This window comes from Nicotiana sylvestris, chromosome 6, assembly GCF_000393655.2.
Source record: "Nicotiana sylvestris chromosome 6, ASM39365v2, whole genome shotgun sequence".
NCBI classification, from domain to species: Eukaryota; Viridiplantae; Streptophyta; class Magnoliopsida; order Solanales; family Solanaceae; genus Nicotiana; species Nicotiana sylvestris.
This window is the reverse complement of record NC_091062.1, coordinates 107,409,018-107,425,859: the sequence shown is the minus strand read 5'-3', so window position 1 is coordinate 107,425,859 and position 16,842 is coordinate 107,409,018. Positions and strand designations below refer to the sequence as shown.

The 16,842-nt window shown below is 36.6% G+C and overlaps 1 protein-coding gene across 10 annotated transcripts; it reads right to left on the bottom strand.

Annotated features, from left to right (window-relative positions):
* Nucleotides 1-6,515: 6,515 nt before the first annotated feature.
* LOC104247740 (uncharacterized) lies at nucleotides 6,516-16,571 on the bottom strand. Of its 10 annotated transcripts, none has more exons than XM_070147477.1 (7): nucleotides 11,157-16,571; nucleotides 9,543-9,753; nucleotides 9,332-9,446; nucleotides 9,018-9,110; nucleotides 8,839-8,937; nucleotides 8,391-8,756; nucleotides 6,516-6,732 (listed from the first exon to the last, which is right to left on the bottom strand). In XM_070147477.1, exons 3-6 carry the CDS (start codon nucleotides 9,404-9,406, stop codon nucleotides 8,415-8,417), a joined length of 609 nt encoding a protein of 202 aa, XP_070003578.1. In that variant the 5' UTR covers nucleotides 9,407-9,446; nucleotides 9,543-9,753; nucleotides 11,157-16,571; the 3' UTR covers nucleotides 6,516-6,732; nucleotides 8,391-8,414. The 10 variants fall into 10 exon arrangements, with proteins under 10 accessions (XP_070003578.1, XP_070003579.1, XP_009802127.1 ...); XM_070147478.1 differs by having other exon boundaries at nucleotides 9,332-9,753; nucleotides 11,157-11,289; nucleotides 11,647-16,571; XM_009803825.2 differs by having other exon boundaries at nucleotides 9,332-9,753; nucleotides 11,157-12,419; nucleotides 15,596-16,571.
* Between the last annotated feature and the right edge of the window lie 271 nt (nucleotides 16,572-16,842).

Genomic DNA, 16,842 nt, shown 5'->3' with positions numbered 1-16,842 from the left:
GCACTCTCCAATATTGATCAGAAGGTCTTTCTTTGGACCGTAATGTGGGCTTTGGATGGGGTTAGAAATAAAAGACATCATAAAGGCTCAAAATGACCTGAATAGGTTCAAAATTACAACTTTTGGAATCAAATCTTTTACAAAACCGCAACTTCTGCCCCAGTTTCCTTGCTTGGGGGCTTTGACTTTTATTTTGATGGGACCGAACCGTGAGGCTGCCTATGTATCCTTAAAAGGAATCAGGTCGAACGTAGTTTATGAAGTAGGAATTGCTTTGTTTTTGTACTTTTCTCATTTTTTTTTCTTTTTCTCTCTTTTTCTTTTCTTTTCTTTTCTTTACTGTTTTCCCATTTTTTCTTTCTCTTTTTCTCTTTTTTTTTTTCTTTTCTCTCCTTTTTTTCTGTATCATATTTCTAAACTCTGCTTCTGATTCCAAAAGAGGGATATGAAAGAAAATAAATAAGGCTCAAAGGGGTAACAAAGGATAAAGTGTTTAGATAGCAAAATAAAATGCCTTCGGCATTCCAATCTTCAAAGCATGCCAAATACAAAAACATAATTAAACAAACCAAAGAAGTCATATATAATATCTTTTGACTGTATCAGAATTGATAACCATATCCACACATTTTCCTTCTACATCTATTAAATATAAAGCACCATTGGATAACACTCTTGTTACCATGAACGGCCCCTGCCAATTTGGGGCAAACATTCCTTTAGGTTCGATCTGATGCGGTAGAATGCGTTTCAATAGTGTTTCTTTATGTTATATCGGCCCCTGTTTCCCACAATTCGGGCTTGAAGTGATCTCAAAATACCTTTACTTATTTCCCTCAAATGTCCCTATCATCTTCAACATTGTTTCATTGCTTCATGACTGAACTAACTTTTAAGACCAGGCTGAGAATTACGTGTGCATGTCATGTCACTAGAGTCAGCAGGAAAAGAACTATAAAAGGAGAGAACAAAACAAACACTGACTAGAAAAAACAAAAAACAGGAAATTGCATTAGACAGATGGTGAAAGGATTTGGACAACAAAACAAGTAATAAGCTGGGGTTACAACCCTAGAAGAAAACCAGACAACACTAAAGGAGCTACTACGAGTAAACAAGCTAGGCAAAATAAAAGGATAGAAGGGTTTGAGTCACAAGAGAATATCCCGATTACAACCCTAAAAATAACTCGGACAATAGAAATGACAACAAAATAAACCACCAAAACTCCTCCCTGGCTAACCAAGTAATGGAGCGTCTTTCCAATTACCAAGCACGGTATCTTAGCTACTGGGTTCCACATCTATATTTCCAACACGATTACCAACTTCAATATCATTGACTTTAGCCAGCAAGTTCCCAAGAGGATTCTCATGCTCCTTGTCACTGTCCTTGATCACAATTACCCCTTCTTGAATCATTCTTTCTATTTCTCTTTTCAAAGCACGACAATCTTCAATGCTATGCCCATGGATGTTAGAGTGGTACATGCACCATACAATAGGATCAAAACCTTTTGCATATGGGTCTGGAGTATAGCCAAGGAGCGGCTCAATCAGGCAGAATGTTTTAACTTTTCAAACAGTTTGTGTAGGACTCCCCGATTGGCATGAAACTATTTCTTTGCATTTTTTCCTCCCTTCCCCAATTTTCTAGGCTTGTTGGGTGCTCGAAAATGTTATGAAGGGAAGAGTGCATTATGCGGTGCGGGCGCTCGCCATAAGGAGTGACCCGGTGGTTGGATAGATGACCGTACATTGTTCAGAGGATAATACTGAGGTGGTTTATGCGGAGCTCAGGGATAGGTTTGCGGTTGGGGTTGAGGCTGAGTATATTGGTGAGGCAGACCCTTTGGACCATGTCGTGACTCTAAAACAACCATGGCAACATCATCATGTTCCTTCTGAGCCAGCAAGCTTCCTGTGTCGTTCTGAATTTCTTGTGTTGTGGCTTTTAAAGAAGAATAGCTCATGATCTTGCTCGACTTCAGCCCATCTTCTACCATTTCTCCCATTTTTACCACATCATTAAAAGGCCTACCCACAGCCAAGATCAAATGCCCAAAGTAAGTTGGCTCTTGAGCTTGAAGAAAGTATTCGACCATCTCGTTTTCGTCCATCAGGGGATTGACTCTGGCAGCTTGCTCTTTCCATCTGAGCCCGTATTCACTAAAGCTTTCATTAGGCTTCTTTTCTATCTTGGTGAGGGACATGCAATTCGGGAAAATTTCTATATTGTACTGAAAGTGCCGGGCAAAGGCCTGAGCCATATCGTCCCATGTGTACCACCTGCTAGCGTCTTAGCGGGTGTACCAATCCAGAGTTGCCCCACTTAGACTCTGATTGAAATATGCCATCAACAATTTGTCTTTCCCACTGGAGCCTCTCATCTTACTGTAGTATCCTCTCAAATGGGCCACGGGATCTCCATGTCCGTCATACAAATAAAATTTTGGCATCTTAAACCCAGCAGGTAATTGGATGTCAGGAAACAAGCACAAATCTTTGTAAGCCACGCTCATCTGGCTCCCTATCCCTTGCATGTTTCTTAAAGACTGCTATAATATTTTCACCTTCCTGGATATCTCATCCTGCTCCACTGTCTTAGCAGGCTTTTCAGCTTCACCGGGAGGCTCAAAATGAGGAGCATGAGAGTATGGATCCGAGACTTTGAAAGTTGGTTCTGGAGCATAGTGTTGGGAATCGGGGACTTTGAAAACAGACTCGTTAGAGGATCGAGGAAAAGTAGCTGGAGAAGGAGCTAGAAGAGTATGAGTGGCCAAAGGAGCAGGATATGGGGTGGTTTTGGTGGGTAGAGTGTGAAAAGGTTGTGGGGTGATATCAGCAGCAGTGGGAATCTGGATTTATGATAGTGGTGGGATAGTTGCCAGGTTTTCAGTGTAGTTAAGGGGGAATGAAGGTGGAGGATGCCCCCTGATCCAAGACTGATACATTTCTGTCATCTGTTGTTTCAACATTTGGACCTCCCCTTTCAATTCAGACCCCGACTCCACAGGCTCCATCGATAGGTCAACAAATCTTGAGTCCAAGTTTTTGCTAGCCATGGCTACCTTTCTCTTTGACCTTGTGTTGTATGGAAGAGTTACCAGTTTAAGAACCACAAACCAACCACTCTTCTGCTCAATGGAGATAATAAAAACGAACAAAATGAGGTCACCACATTAGCGTTAGGGCATTTAACAGCTGCAAATATCACATTGTGTGCAATGCACCTAGCAACAATTAACGGTTCAAAAATGACTTCGAGGGCCACAAGGTCACTTGGAATCATCCCAATTTATTCATTTCAATCTTCTCTTTTCCTTCTTTTCTAGCACTTCTTGGCTTGCTCATTTTCCTTCCTCTTTTTTCTTCTAATTATCACTATTTTCTTTCCTCTCATTTCTCACATCCCATAGTTTCACCTCTCTCTTCTTTTTCTTTTTTTTCTTTTTCTTTTTCTTTTAATAATAATAAAAAATGATTCGATCGAACCCAATGTAGGTTGTCTACGTATCATGACGCCGCATAAATCAGATCTTTTCGTAGTTCGGGAAGATCGCCAATAAAGTAAACAAACTAACGTTCTCTTTTTTTTTCTTTTCTTAATCTTTTTTTCTTTTTTTCTTTTTTTTACCTTAATGACTACTATCATGAGAAAAGATAAATAAAAGAAGCAAGTCCCTTTTTTAAAAAAATTTCAAGACTTAATGTTCTATAACTTATTCTAAACTCAAGCTTAACGAGCGTATATTTTTTTCTCCTTTTTTATTTTTGAAACAAATAATCTATGGGAAATTATTAAGGAAAAGCCCTAGAAAAGAAAAATATTTTTGATTTTTTTTCTTCTTCTTTTTTTAAAAAGGAAATCTAAAGAATAAACCAAAGAAAAATATTTTGAATCTTCGTTTTATATCTCTGAAGAAAGATTTCGAAATGAGAAATGGACAACATAAAAATATTTTTGGATTTCAGTTTTTGATTACCTAAGGAAGAAACTCTAAAGATAAACAAAAGATAAAGTATATTTTTTTGTCTATGTATAATATCCTAAAGTTCTAGTGAACATAAAAAGAATATTATATATGTATATATATTTATATATTTGCCAATGGAGAACCTTAAGAGAAAATCTTTTTTGGATTTTTGGAATTAACATCTTAAAGAAAACTTTTAAAGAGGTACTAAAAGAAAATTCTTTTATTTTTAAAATTTTTAGTCTTAATATACTAAAGGAAATATAAAAGCAATTTTTTATTTTGAGTTCTATATATTAATTTCCTACAGGAAAAACCACCTCAAGATTTCTTTTTTTTTTTAATTTCTAGGAGTAGTATTTCTAAAGAAACTTCTAATGGAAATATAAAAACGCAAAATCTCTTTTTTTGGATTTTTGATTTATAATACATTTTTCAATTACAAAAAAAAAAGTACAATAACAAAAGACTCGACATTACTGTACAAAACTAGAAGGTAAAAGACAACATAAAAAGAAAAATAAACTCCAAACATAAAAAAAAATCTCCTTAAGCAACTCCTGAATGATCGATCCTGCTTGGATGGTCCCGGGGTGTATGTCATGCTCAAACTCCGGTAAGTAGACCGACACCTGTATGAGAAAATTAAGACCAAATAAAGTTAAAGACCTATAACACTATGTGAGACAATAACACTTCCTGTTTGACACATACAAGACATGATTGAGGCTATTTTGCAAATGGCTTATGTGGCCAAAAGGTGGCTAGAAGTGCAAATTTGGCTAAGACCCCGCAAAGTCAAGAACCTAAGATTCACTTGGAAGACCGGACCCTAAATGGGTTGTCTACGTATCACACCCCGAAAGACGAGAATCAGGTATGCGTAGTTCGGAAAGATTGGATACGGGTGGGAAATAAAATTAACAAATAACTTAGAGAAAATATATTTTTTGTCTTTTTTTAAAAAAAAATTATGAAACATGTAGACTCTTTTTGAATTTCTTCTCGTTTTTTTTTTATTTTTTTATTTTCGAAAAATGATGAAAAAGTGCAAAAACGTTTTTGAATTTTTCATTTTTTTGTTATCTTTTTCTTATTAAAAATGTGACAGAAAACATAACTTGACCGCACTTGCTTTATTTCCACACTTCACCCTCTCTTTTTCTCATTTACTCTCAGCCATCATTGGTCTGCCAAATGACCCTTTTACCATTTGAACAAATGCAACATGTAGCACATAGGATGCATCAAGATGGTCTTTTATTTTTGGGTACACTTGTCATAGACGGACCCAACCCCTGTATTGAGTCCCCTAAGTCAAATGCACGTGATGCAACAAACGTTCCTACTAGGGATCCGGCATGAGGCTATGTTATTCTAGGTTTAAAAACCTAGGTTTATTTGTTCTAGACCTTGCTTACCCGAGCGGACAGCTCGAGCCGGGGGGGGGGCAGAGTACCGGAATACATAAGCTTCACCAGCTTTGCAACTTGCCTGAACCTCGTTCTAAAATTGGGATATAACTCTAACAGAAGAGAAGTCATACGAAGTGCACCATTCCCAGATGATTTAAAAGACTCAGAGAGAGGAGAGTTTCGTAACAATTTATATACAGTCCAAGCAATATCAAAGCGTTAAAAAGCATTAGCACATTAGGCTCAAACATTTAAAAATCTGATAATAAATAAAAGTCAACTATAACAGTTATTCTAAGCTCGAATTTTGAACTCAGAACCTGAGGTTTTGGGTTCTTTTCCCCAATAGAGTCGCTAGAACTGTCACACCTCCTTTTTCTACCACCCGAAGGGGAATAGGGGAGTTTTTTCCAATTAAAGTGACAATCGAAACGGGATTATTTTATTAAAGTTAGAGTCTCCAATTGGGATAATTCACTACAAGAAAAACGGCCTTTAAGGAAGGAAAATCTGGTCCCTAAAAGTTAAAATATGGTCCTAAAACGGTAAATTACGAAGGGAAAAGTATGGTCGTAACCCGTCGTAATAGCCTCCGTCGCTAAATGTCAATAACGACGGGTCTTAATACCTGGTCGTTAAATCACTTTAGAGACGGACAAAAAAATCGGTCGTGAAATACTTTTAGAGACCACATTTCTCGTCCCTAGTAGGCGATGAAAAAATATTTATTCCCGTCATGAAATCTTTGTAGCGACCAACTGTATCTGGTCCTAAATTGTCTTTTAACAGAAAACCTGGTCGGGAATAACTTTTAGAGACTACATTTCTCGTCCCTAATAGGCGATGAAAAATATATATATTCCCTTTGTTAAATCGTTTTAGCGACCAACTCCAACTGGTCCTAAATTATCTATAAGAGACCGACAAAACATCCGGTCGCTAAACCATTTTCCTGACCAACCTTATACTGTTTCTAGATTATGTTTAGAGACGAAGTCCCTATTTAAAATAATTTTGTAATTTAGCGATCATATTCATGATCTATTAATATTTAATAACCATGAGTAGTCCTAAAAGCTCAATGCAACAAAAAGTAATTTTTATCAATAAATATCAAATTGGTATTGAATAATCCAGATATAAAAAGATAATATATCAAGTTCAAATCCCATGATGATGTTACTTTCTATGTTTTCTCAACACCTCAACAAAAAAAAAAACTTAGCTAACATCCTGAGCTAGACTATGATATCAAGTTTTGCATAACATTTTTAGCAAAATAATAATAGCTTGTGCATCTTCTAAACTTGCATCTTGACTTGTAACTTCAATCTTCAAAACCTGCAAGTACAAAAGTTTTTAAAATAATAAATAACTATTGGTAAAATAACATATATAATTTTATATGAGCAATAGTTAAATCGCTTATCCCAAAAGCAGTCTAAATTCACAAGGTAACATCAGCAACATCAACAAGGCTATAACAATATTAAAAAAAATTAATTAGAAAAGCTTTGGGATGGCTAATCTTACTTTGGTTTGATAAATCCCGGTACGACAATTCGAGATTTACCATTCAAGAGACCAACAACGACATAGTATGCTTCTGTTCCAGTGCAAAATGAAGCACGCTCTTGCTTATAGGTTATTTGTTTGGACACTTGGTATAGAGAATAAAACGTAAATCATTTTTAACTCTCATTTTCTACTCTCTTTTTTTTCCGGTTCCTTTTGAATAGAAGAATTATCAGCTGAAAAGACTATGCATTCAGTTTAAATGTCAAAGGGCACACAGAAGAAACTAAGCAACAAAACCAAAAACAGCTAGCCTTCCAAAATGGTCACTTTCCATTAAAAATGTCTGCACAAAACCAAGCAATTTTGGAGACTGTTAGTAGGAGAAAGCTACTCCAGCACCAAGATGATGATGACCAGGTTCTGGTGAGGGACGTGATAGTAAACCAGGACGGAAGTGGGAATTTCAGCACCATAACTGATGCTGTTGCTACTGCTCCAAACAATTCCATGTCCACTTCAAGCTATTTTCTAATATACATTACTGCTGGTATATACGAGGAGTATGTCTCCATCGCCAAGAACAAGAAGTATTTAATGATGATTGGTGATGGTATCAATCAGACTATCATTACCGGCAATCATAGCACCAAGCGGTTGCAGTTCGGAATGGAGAAGATTTATCCACCTTCTACAGTTGCAGCTTTGAGGGTTACCAAGATACACTATACATACATTCTCTTAGGCAATTCTACAGAGAGTGTGACATAGGGGCTGCGAGGGTTACCAAGAGTTGATAGAATTAGCATCTGCAGTAGTTGCGATAACAAGTTCATAGGGGCTGCAATTTACCAGAATGTATATCATGACAATTCTTGTGCCTCGTCACAGTTATAGCCCCAATCAAGTCTAAGATAACTAAGCAACATCAAAGTTGAGTTAAGAGTTCCAGAACCTTTGGGAGAGTTGAACTTAGATAAACTATCACTGAGGTACAAAAGGAAGCAACTTGCAGAACCTTTGGAAGAGATAAACTTAGATAAACTATCACTGAGGGACTATACGATGACACAACCACTCGCAGATTCATCTTCTAGCTAACAGAACAGATAGTTCACTGGCGAACATAACAGATAGATTACCCGCAGAGGACATGATATAAAGACTGATTCATTTTCTAATAGTTCACTATTTATATTTTTAGTTGAGGAAGGTCTGATCGAGCTAAGGAAATTGGGCGTTGAACAAAAACTCCAGTAACTGGAGAGAAATCTTCCCGGCAGTCTAATATTACTGCTCGCTCTGTTAAGGGGTAAATTGTGACTGTATGCAAAACTTTCTTTGTGAAGGTACCAGAGGAGGAGGGAAAACTTTTTGGAGGCACATCATGTGCAAAACTTTCTGGAGGCACAAATATGTAATATAGAAATTGACTATAAGCAAATCATGAATAAAAAATAAAAGTTGGGTATATTGTTACTAACTTGGTCAGCAGACAAAAACAGAGGTCATTCAGTTGAAATGGGCGATGTCGTTGTAAGCGGGACATGTGATTGTTGAGCAGCAAAGTACTCTCTCATTTTCCTCATTTTTTTCATCACATCTTTTAAGGTAGACAAGCGCTCATTCAAGGATTTGTTTTCCTCATTCAAAGATTTATTTTCTTCTCGAGTTGAACGTAGTGCAGACAGTAATTCAGCCTTTGAAGAAGTTCCACCTTTCAAGTCTTTTGCCTTCACTCCACCCCCAAAGCCAAACACATGGCTACGAGTTTGAGGTCCACAACATTTTTCTACAATCTCTACGCTAGGTAGAGATGGATCTGCTTGAACTATTTCGTCGATTTGAGCCTACAAAATATATAAAAAAACATTTAAAATCAGAATCCACCATAATTTCAAGTAATTTACATATTCAATTTTCCAAACATACATGTTTTTCAATTGCTTCAGGTTCATCAAGCTTGTTATCTTTCTTACGGGTCTCAAAAAAAATTGTTGCCAAATCCGGTGGGTTGCCATCTTTTCCGCCCTTTACATCATCAAAGGCAAACATGTCAAAGAATAGCTCGTAAATATTTTCTTGGGAAAATAGAAATTTTATGATAATACCTTTCGATAAATGATCTCACGAATAGGCTTTCTACCAATATGATGAAGCATCTTCAACTTAGCTTGATTTGCCGCATTCCTGTTGCTTCTCGCCTATATTTGTGAAACATTAAGATTAAATGTAAGAAATTTAATAAACTTAAACATAAGTTGCTTCTAAAAAGCTTCAGAATAAACTTAGCCTCCAGGGATATCAAGTGAACAGAGAAAACAGGGCAGAGCAAGAACAAAGAAATAAGAACTGAAAAAGAAGAGAAGATCAGAAGCGTGGATGAACAGAGAAATAAGAACTTAAAACAGAGCAGAACATAGACCTTCCCTTTAATCCTCCCTCTTGACCATCTTAGTTTGTTTCTCACTATTGGTTTTTGCCTTTGTTTTAGTTTCATAGTTCGAATTCATTCTGTTGATCTAACTTTTCCATTTCCCCTGTTATGGTGCATGAGTCGTGATTCTTAAACTGAAACTACACATCGAAACACATAATTCGATAACTCAAATAGATTATTAAATCACTAGGCATACCTGAAAACTTTCTGAAGAAAAATATTCCTTTACTAACCACTCTCATTCTTTCTTGTCTACTCCATTTGGAATATTCTTAAGAGCTTGTTGGATTGGCTTATCTGTCACATATTTTTGCATGCAAGTGTCCTCTCCATTTGTTCCATAACTCTTTCATCCATGCGAAGATATGATCACGATGATCATTCATGTCAACACTCTCAAATTTATCCTACAATAATCAAAACATGGGTTGAGTTAATGAATTAGTTCAATTTTAGTAACTACTCATAATCATATGATAGGAGCAACTCTCCAACAGTTATAAAGCAATTAACATATAATATAGTTTGAACTGTTTCTCTACAGCAAGTAACAGTTGAATCAGTAACATTCTCCAAAAATTATACAGATAAGCACAAGCATGAAGGATGAGAGCATGATATGGGATATTGTACTATTGCAGCCCCTCATTATCTCCCTAATTTCCTCCACATGTGCAACTACTGCCCAAGGTGCAGTCCATGTACCTTCCACAACATTCTTCATTAACAAAGAGTCAGTTTGCACCAAGATGTTATTGTATCCATGTTGAACACAATAGCGTAAAGCCTCCAGAATAGCTACTGCTTCTGCCTCAATATTTGTAGACTACTGAATCTCCTTACCCCTTGCATATAACACATCACCTTCTTCATTTCTAATCATTGGAGGGTTAATATTGGCAATGATATGGTCTGCCAACTCATATGGAAAAATAGGCTTCAACCTTGGTATAACTGGACATGTCCAGCATTTAATCACAATCTGTTGCAAAATTAAGCCATCCATAGCAATCCCAGCATTCGATAAGATCATCCCTAATCATTGGAGGCTTAATATTGGCAATGATATGGTCTGCCAACTCATATGGAAGTATAGCAAACAATCTGATTACGTCCCGTGCACCATCTATAACCACATCATACACATTATGCACAGATTCATCACAAAAGAAATCACATATATATGTCAGTTGATCAGTATGCTTCACATCCATAGGTATTGCTGAGATATCAAGGGTACAAGCAAGGATCACCTCTAAAATTTGGAGGACAAGCACCACACGCAACAGAAATATCATGTAAATATCTTCATGTGTGTGTGATTCTACGAGGCCAAATCTATTGCCATATGTGTATACTAAACATATATACAGTATGGATAGCAGGTTGATCAAGATACATTGAGCTACTTAATAATAAAACTGGAGGATATGCTGGAACAAAAATAGAAAGACATCAAGCAAGGGAAGCTGCCCAGTTTGTACTTCTGGACAGTGTGGTCAATTTTCATGGCTAATGTGCGTGTGATTGTACCTTATGTATGCACTTCTTACACAGACAAGCAATGTGTTTCTAAATAGGGGTAAAAACAGACAAGCAACTGAATCTGTTTCTAAATAGGGGTAAAAAAGCAATGTGTTTCTAAATAAATTGGGCATCCAATTCTCTAATGAGGAGTTATTATCGCATGACGTTCAAGCAGTCTAGTTAAATTAATTGCCGATTTAAACTATTCAACTAAAGGAACAAATAGGAACACATGTATTCAACTAAATGATGTGCATCTTCACTGTATAAATATCTTGCTTACCTCAATAGCTGCCCACATATGATTCAGTTTTTCTTCCTTAATATCATTCCACGATGCTAACTTCCCACAACTCCTTCAATTCCTCTATTAAAGGTTGAAGATATGTATCAATAGCATCGCCTAGACTATGGACCTGGAATAAGCATTGACAAAATAAAATTTTCTTGTTTCATACACAACCAAGGTGGTAAATTATAAGGAATAAGAACCACAGGCTAAATGCTATATGAGGTTTTTGAATTCCGAAATGGCTGAAATCCATCACTAGCAAGTCCAAGTCGAACATTACGAGGCTCAACCGCAAATGAAGGATGAAGTTCATCAAACGACTTCCACGCCATTGAATCAGCTGGGTGCCTCATTATTCCATCATCAACTCTTTTATCCGCATTCCATGTCATTAAACTAGATGTCTTTGTAGACATAAACAACCTCTGAAGCCTAGGCTTTAATGGAAAATAGCGTAAAGTCTTTGCTGCTATCTTCTTACCTTTTTTATTCCTTGTTTCCCCGCTATATCTATCTATTTTCCATCTAGACGCACCACAAACTTTGCAAGAATCAAGTAAGCTATCCTCCTTCCAGTATAACATGCAATCATTAGTACAAGCATCAATTTTGTTGTAGGAATGGCCAAGGTCTTGAATTATCTTCTTTGCCTCATAATATGATTTTGGCAAATTGGCGCCATCAGGTAACAACTCCTCTTTTAACATTTTCAATAACATTGTAAATGACTCATTACTCCAACGACCCATGCTTTTGATGTGAAGCAATTTAATCAAAAAGGTAAGCTTTGAAGCTTTTGAATTTTGGTACAGTGGCTGCTCGAAATCCTTCAAAATTTTTTGCTTCAATATTTGGTTCCTCCTCAATTAAATTATCACAATCAGTGTGCACGGTTCTTCCATCAATATTAGGATACATATCTCTCAATAGTTCTTGTACTTCATCTTCACTTTCATATTCTTCTAGTTCATCACCATCTTCGTCTTCCGATTGTGACAGTGGCTCATCTAAATTTTTTCCGTGATGATACCAAAAAGTATAATTTTGAATTATTCCGTATACATGCAAATGTGTCTCAACTGTCTTACGAGTTCCTAAAGTTGTATTACAACATTTGATACATGGTCATCGTATCTCATATTCTTCTCCCGTTTTCTGAAAAGCATAATCCAAAAACTGTTGCACTCCGATTAAGTAGGCTTTATCGAGCCGATTATCAACAAGTTGCATCCATTACTTACTAGGTGTCATAACCTTGGAGAGTAAATAAAAGTTAAATTAAATAAAGATAAAAGATAAGAAAAATACTACGATGCACACTACTTGTTACGATCAAATGCACACAACTGGATTCTCAAGACTTGGTATGAAATGGAGAAAGAATAGTCTCAAGATGCTAAGCAATGTCCCTAGAGTAGCTATTTTTAATGGCTTGATACTAAACTATTGAATAACTTTACACAATTATTCACTACACACCAGAGACAAATGGTGGTGAAGCCAGATAAATGGTCACTACAAATTACTCCATTTTCACCATAAAGGTAAGAATGTTCTTAGAGCTCTCCAACTATTTGTGGAAAGTGTGTTCCAATGTCAGGATTTTATGAAGGTACATCCTCTCTTCTTTCATTTGAGTGGTGTACAAATACAGGACCTGAATCTGATTCATTCCACATCAAATTAGTGTGCTCAGATCAAAATTAAGGTCAATGTAATTGGACTCTATTGATCGATAGCCCTCGCTTTCTAATTTAGTTGATCAGAATGCATTTAAGGGAGGGTAGAGATCCTTACAATAGACTCAACATGCTAAGGAATGTTCATGGCTTGATACTAAACTGTTGAATACCTTTACACGGTTATTCACATCACTCCAGAGACAAATAGACAATCTAAAACAACAATTCAATATCACATAGTATAATACATGAAAATCACTCTTGACATTAAAACATCACCTACTTCTCAATTGTAGGTCAATTTATAAGCTATTATATATTCTCATTCATGAAACCCAATATCTCTTAAGCTAAATTCTTTCTCGTCTTTTTAAGATTAGCCTACCTTGGCCTAATTTTATTTGTACTCCAGTGTTTGATATAAAAACATTTGATGACACAATTAAACATTCTAAAGTGAAACAATTAGACGAATACATGTAAAATCAAACTTGAGATATCACAACAATACAATATTGCCTGAGCAAAAACAATTTTGCCATTTAAGAAAAAAGATCAGATATTTTGGACCAATAAGGATAAAGTGTCCTAACCATTATACTCAGCAATGTCATAGCAAATTAGAACACATCCAAACAAACAAAAGTGCAACATAAAACATTTAGATATACAACTAGGATTGTAACTGTCCAAGCAAACAAAATACCAAACTCGAAAAAAAAACATAGGAGTCGGATATCTAATAGCCATTTGATCACAACAAATGCGTATGGAATCCACTAGTCCAGAACACCAAAATTGCAGTAATTTGAAATTGCCACTCAATCCAAGTAATGAACAAAGATGTTTTACACAATATTTTTCTACAAGCCACCTATATAACTAAACGCCTAATGTTCAACTTATGTACCAGGCTTTCATCTCATTCATTGCGATTAATAAGAGTTCCTTGTTTGAGCTTTCCATCTCAACTTATGCACCAGCTTTTCACAAAACACAATTAGCAATTCAAGAAGGTGCTTTCGGCACTCTTCTATAGCACACAAACAAGACTGCTAGTTACAGGGATTAGTTAACCCATGGCGAAGGCAGAAACACACATCAACGAAGCAAAAGAAGGCAATTAAAATCTGCCGCTGAGGATAACGAATCACAATTTTATATAAACTTCAGAAAATTAAATTATCAAACTAGGAATCCCAACCCAATAATCTTTTCACTGATTTTGTAAAAGAAAAAAAATACCAAAATATGAAACCTTACCCAACTTTTTATGTTGGAGAAGAAAAAGAAGATCGAAGAACTCGAATAAGCGAAGCAATCAGTGAAAAGAGCAACTTGAAAGAAGGGGCATACCACGGATTCTCAACGAGCAAGATGGAAACTTGGGCAAATTCACACACCACCAGATTCACAACTTGTGTTTTGAGAAAACATAGTAAAAGCGACGGGCAGAGCTTGGCGGAAACTAGGGCTGAGCTTATGGCGCGACTTGTGTATCAGAATACAGAGAGTTTCACGGATTCTCAACGAGCGAGATGGAAACTTGGGCAAATTCACACACCACCAGATTCACAACTTGTATTTTGAGAAAACACAGTAAAGGCGACAGGCAGAGCTTGGCGGAAACTGGGCAGAGCTTGGCGCGCAGAAACTAGGGCAGAGCTTATGTTCGCGACTTGTGTTTTAGAATACAGAGAGTTTCTTGACTTTTTAAAATTTTTTATTTCAATATATTAGTTTTGGCGCTTGATTTTTCATAAAATAATATTGTTTTAATATTTTGGTATTGGATTTGGCGGTACAGTGTCACGCTCAATGTCCCTCAATTATAATTTGGGACCAGTCACTACTTTCTTTAGGGACCGGATTTACTACCTTCGTAATAAAATATAGTATTAAGGACCGCAATATTATCTCGTCCCAATAAATATATTTTTGCTGACGAGATTATTAACTCGTCCCTAAAAGTTGGTCATAAATAAGGCTTTTTCTTGTAGTGATTTATGGTGTCTCAAGTCACCGGTTTAAATCCCGAATCGAGGAAGTTGACTCTTATTTATGGTCTGCGAACACAAAAATCTGGGTAAGGAATTCTGTTAACCCGAGAGAAGGTGTTAGGCATTCCCGGGTTCCGTGGTTCTAGCACGGTTGCTCAACTATTATTATTGGCCTAATTATCTGATTAATTACACATTTTAAAACCTACGTGCATTTTTAAATTTTTTATCTTCTTTTAATGTTTTTAGGAAAATTCATGATCGTCATACACTTGCTTATTTTTGAAAACACATCGTAAACCATGCTACATGAAATGCGCTCGCGGTTCACGACATGTTTAATTATTAAATATTATTGGAAATTAAAGTCGGGTCACATGAAATGTACATCCGGATTTATAACATGTTTATTTTTATTATTATTATACAAAATTATGGCAGGGTCACATGAAATGCACATGTTTATTTTTATTATTATTATACAAAATTATGGCAGGGTCACATGAAATGCTCACCAGAGCCCCTTTAATCTAATTTGACGTAGTTCAGTTGAAGAATAGCAACCCAATTTCTATATTGTGACAAAATTATGTTCAGCTATAACCAATTCGAATAGCATGCGATTAGATAACTACATGAACAAACTCAAAACCGGAAATAATAACCAAACAAATCACCGAACCAAATCACCAAACAAGCGATTAACATTCAGCTACAATGAAATAAGTAGAGGATTGAAGAGTTGAACCTCAACGAGAACGAGGACCTTTTCGACGTTGATTAGATATGAGCTAAAAGTAATGCTTGAACCCGAAGTAGAACTACCATGAACCGACGAACCCAAGCACACTCCGATTCAGAATTCCAACACAAACTTAACGGCATAGCTCGAACCAGCAACTTTAATTTGTAAAAACTCAAGCTGAGACATAAATAACCAAATCTGAAGATGAAATTTGAATCAATTGATGTGCGAAAGAAAAATGAAACACAACTACTGAAGCACGAAAAGCAAGCCACGAAATTCAGTGACAAAACAAACGACGGAAATCTGAACTTCAAGGCACTTGGTAGACAGCGATAATTCGAACCAAAAACTTGGAAAGCACAAGCTCCGTTAAAAGAGTTCTTCAATGTAACAGTGGAAAGAAATCACAAATACACAGTCCTTGATCCTATAATCCAACGAGAAAGAACAACAAAGCCTAAGAACAGAATTTTCGACCGGAACCTCGAATTTTTTGCTCCTCTCGTTTTCCACTCCTCCTCGTTTCTGTGTGTGTGAGTGAGTGTGGACGTCGGGTTCTTGGCATGAATGAGGATGGAGCAGCAGCGGGCTTTTAGGGTGTTCTGGGTGTGGTGGTCGTGTGTCTAGTGTGTTCGTCGCTGCTGTTATAGCAGCTGGTGGAGACGGGCGGCGATGGTGTTTTTCGGTGGGTTGGTTCTGTGAAGGTGGCTGGAGATGGAGTTCGGCGTGAGGGGTCGCCGGCATCAGGGGTGGCTGTCGGGTTTGGGTGTAGAAGTCCTAAGCTTTTTTTGTGTTCTCCATGAAGAAGATGAAGCCTAGGTAACGGCTCCGTTGTTTTTAATTGCTCTCCATTTTGTGTTGAAGAAGACACATCTGATGGGGTTTCGAAGAAGACGATCACAGGGGGGGTCTCTTCTTTTGAGAGTTGCAGTTGTCAGCTCTTTAGCCTTTGGTCTGTAATTTGTCTTTTTCCGCTGATCCCCCAATTGTCTAGTCCTTGTTCGCTTTCGTAGGTTTTTTTTTAGGTTAAATTAGTATGGGCCTAGTAATTATGGGTCAGGTCCGAAAATTAAGCTTGAAATGGGTTGCTTGAGCCCAAATTTTATTCTTTCTCTGTGAACAAGACTAAAATACTATTTTATTTACTAATTAATCTTACTTAAAGAAAATAACTATTATAATAAGACAAAATTATTTTTTTGGTATTTTCAGATATCATATTAAAATAAAAATAAGGTACTATTTTT

Excerpts from the sequence above, each read along its gene's own strand:
- LOC104247740 (XM_070147476.1), bottom strand. The coding sequence starts at position 9,406 with ATGAAACTAAAACAAAGGCAAAAACCAATAGTGAGAAACAAACTAAGA. Across the intron at positions 9,111-9,331 it reads GAGGGAGGATTAAAGGGAAG|GCGAGAAGCAACAGGAATGC; the intron begins GTCTATGTTCTG and ends TCACAAATATAG. Across the intron at positions 8,757-8,838 it reads CTGAAGCAATTGAAAAACAT|GCTCAAATCGACGAAATAGT; the intron begins GTATGTTTGGAA and ends TATATTTTGTAG.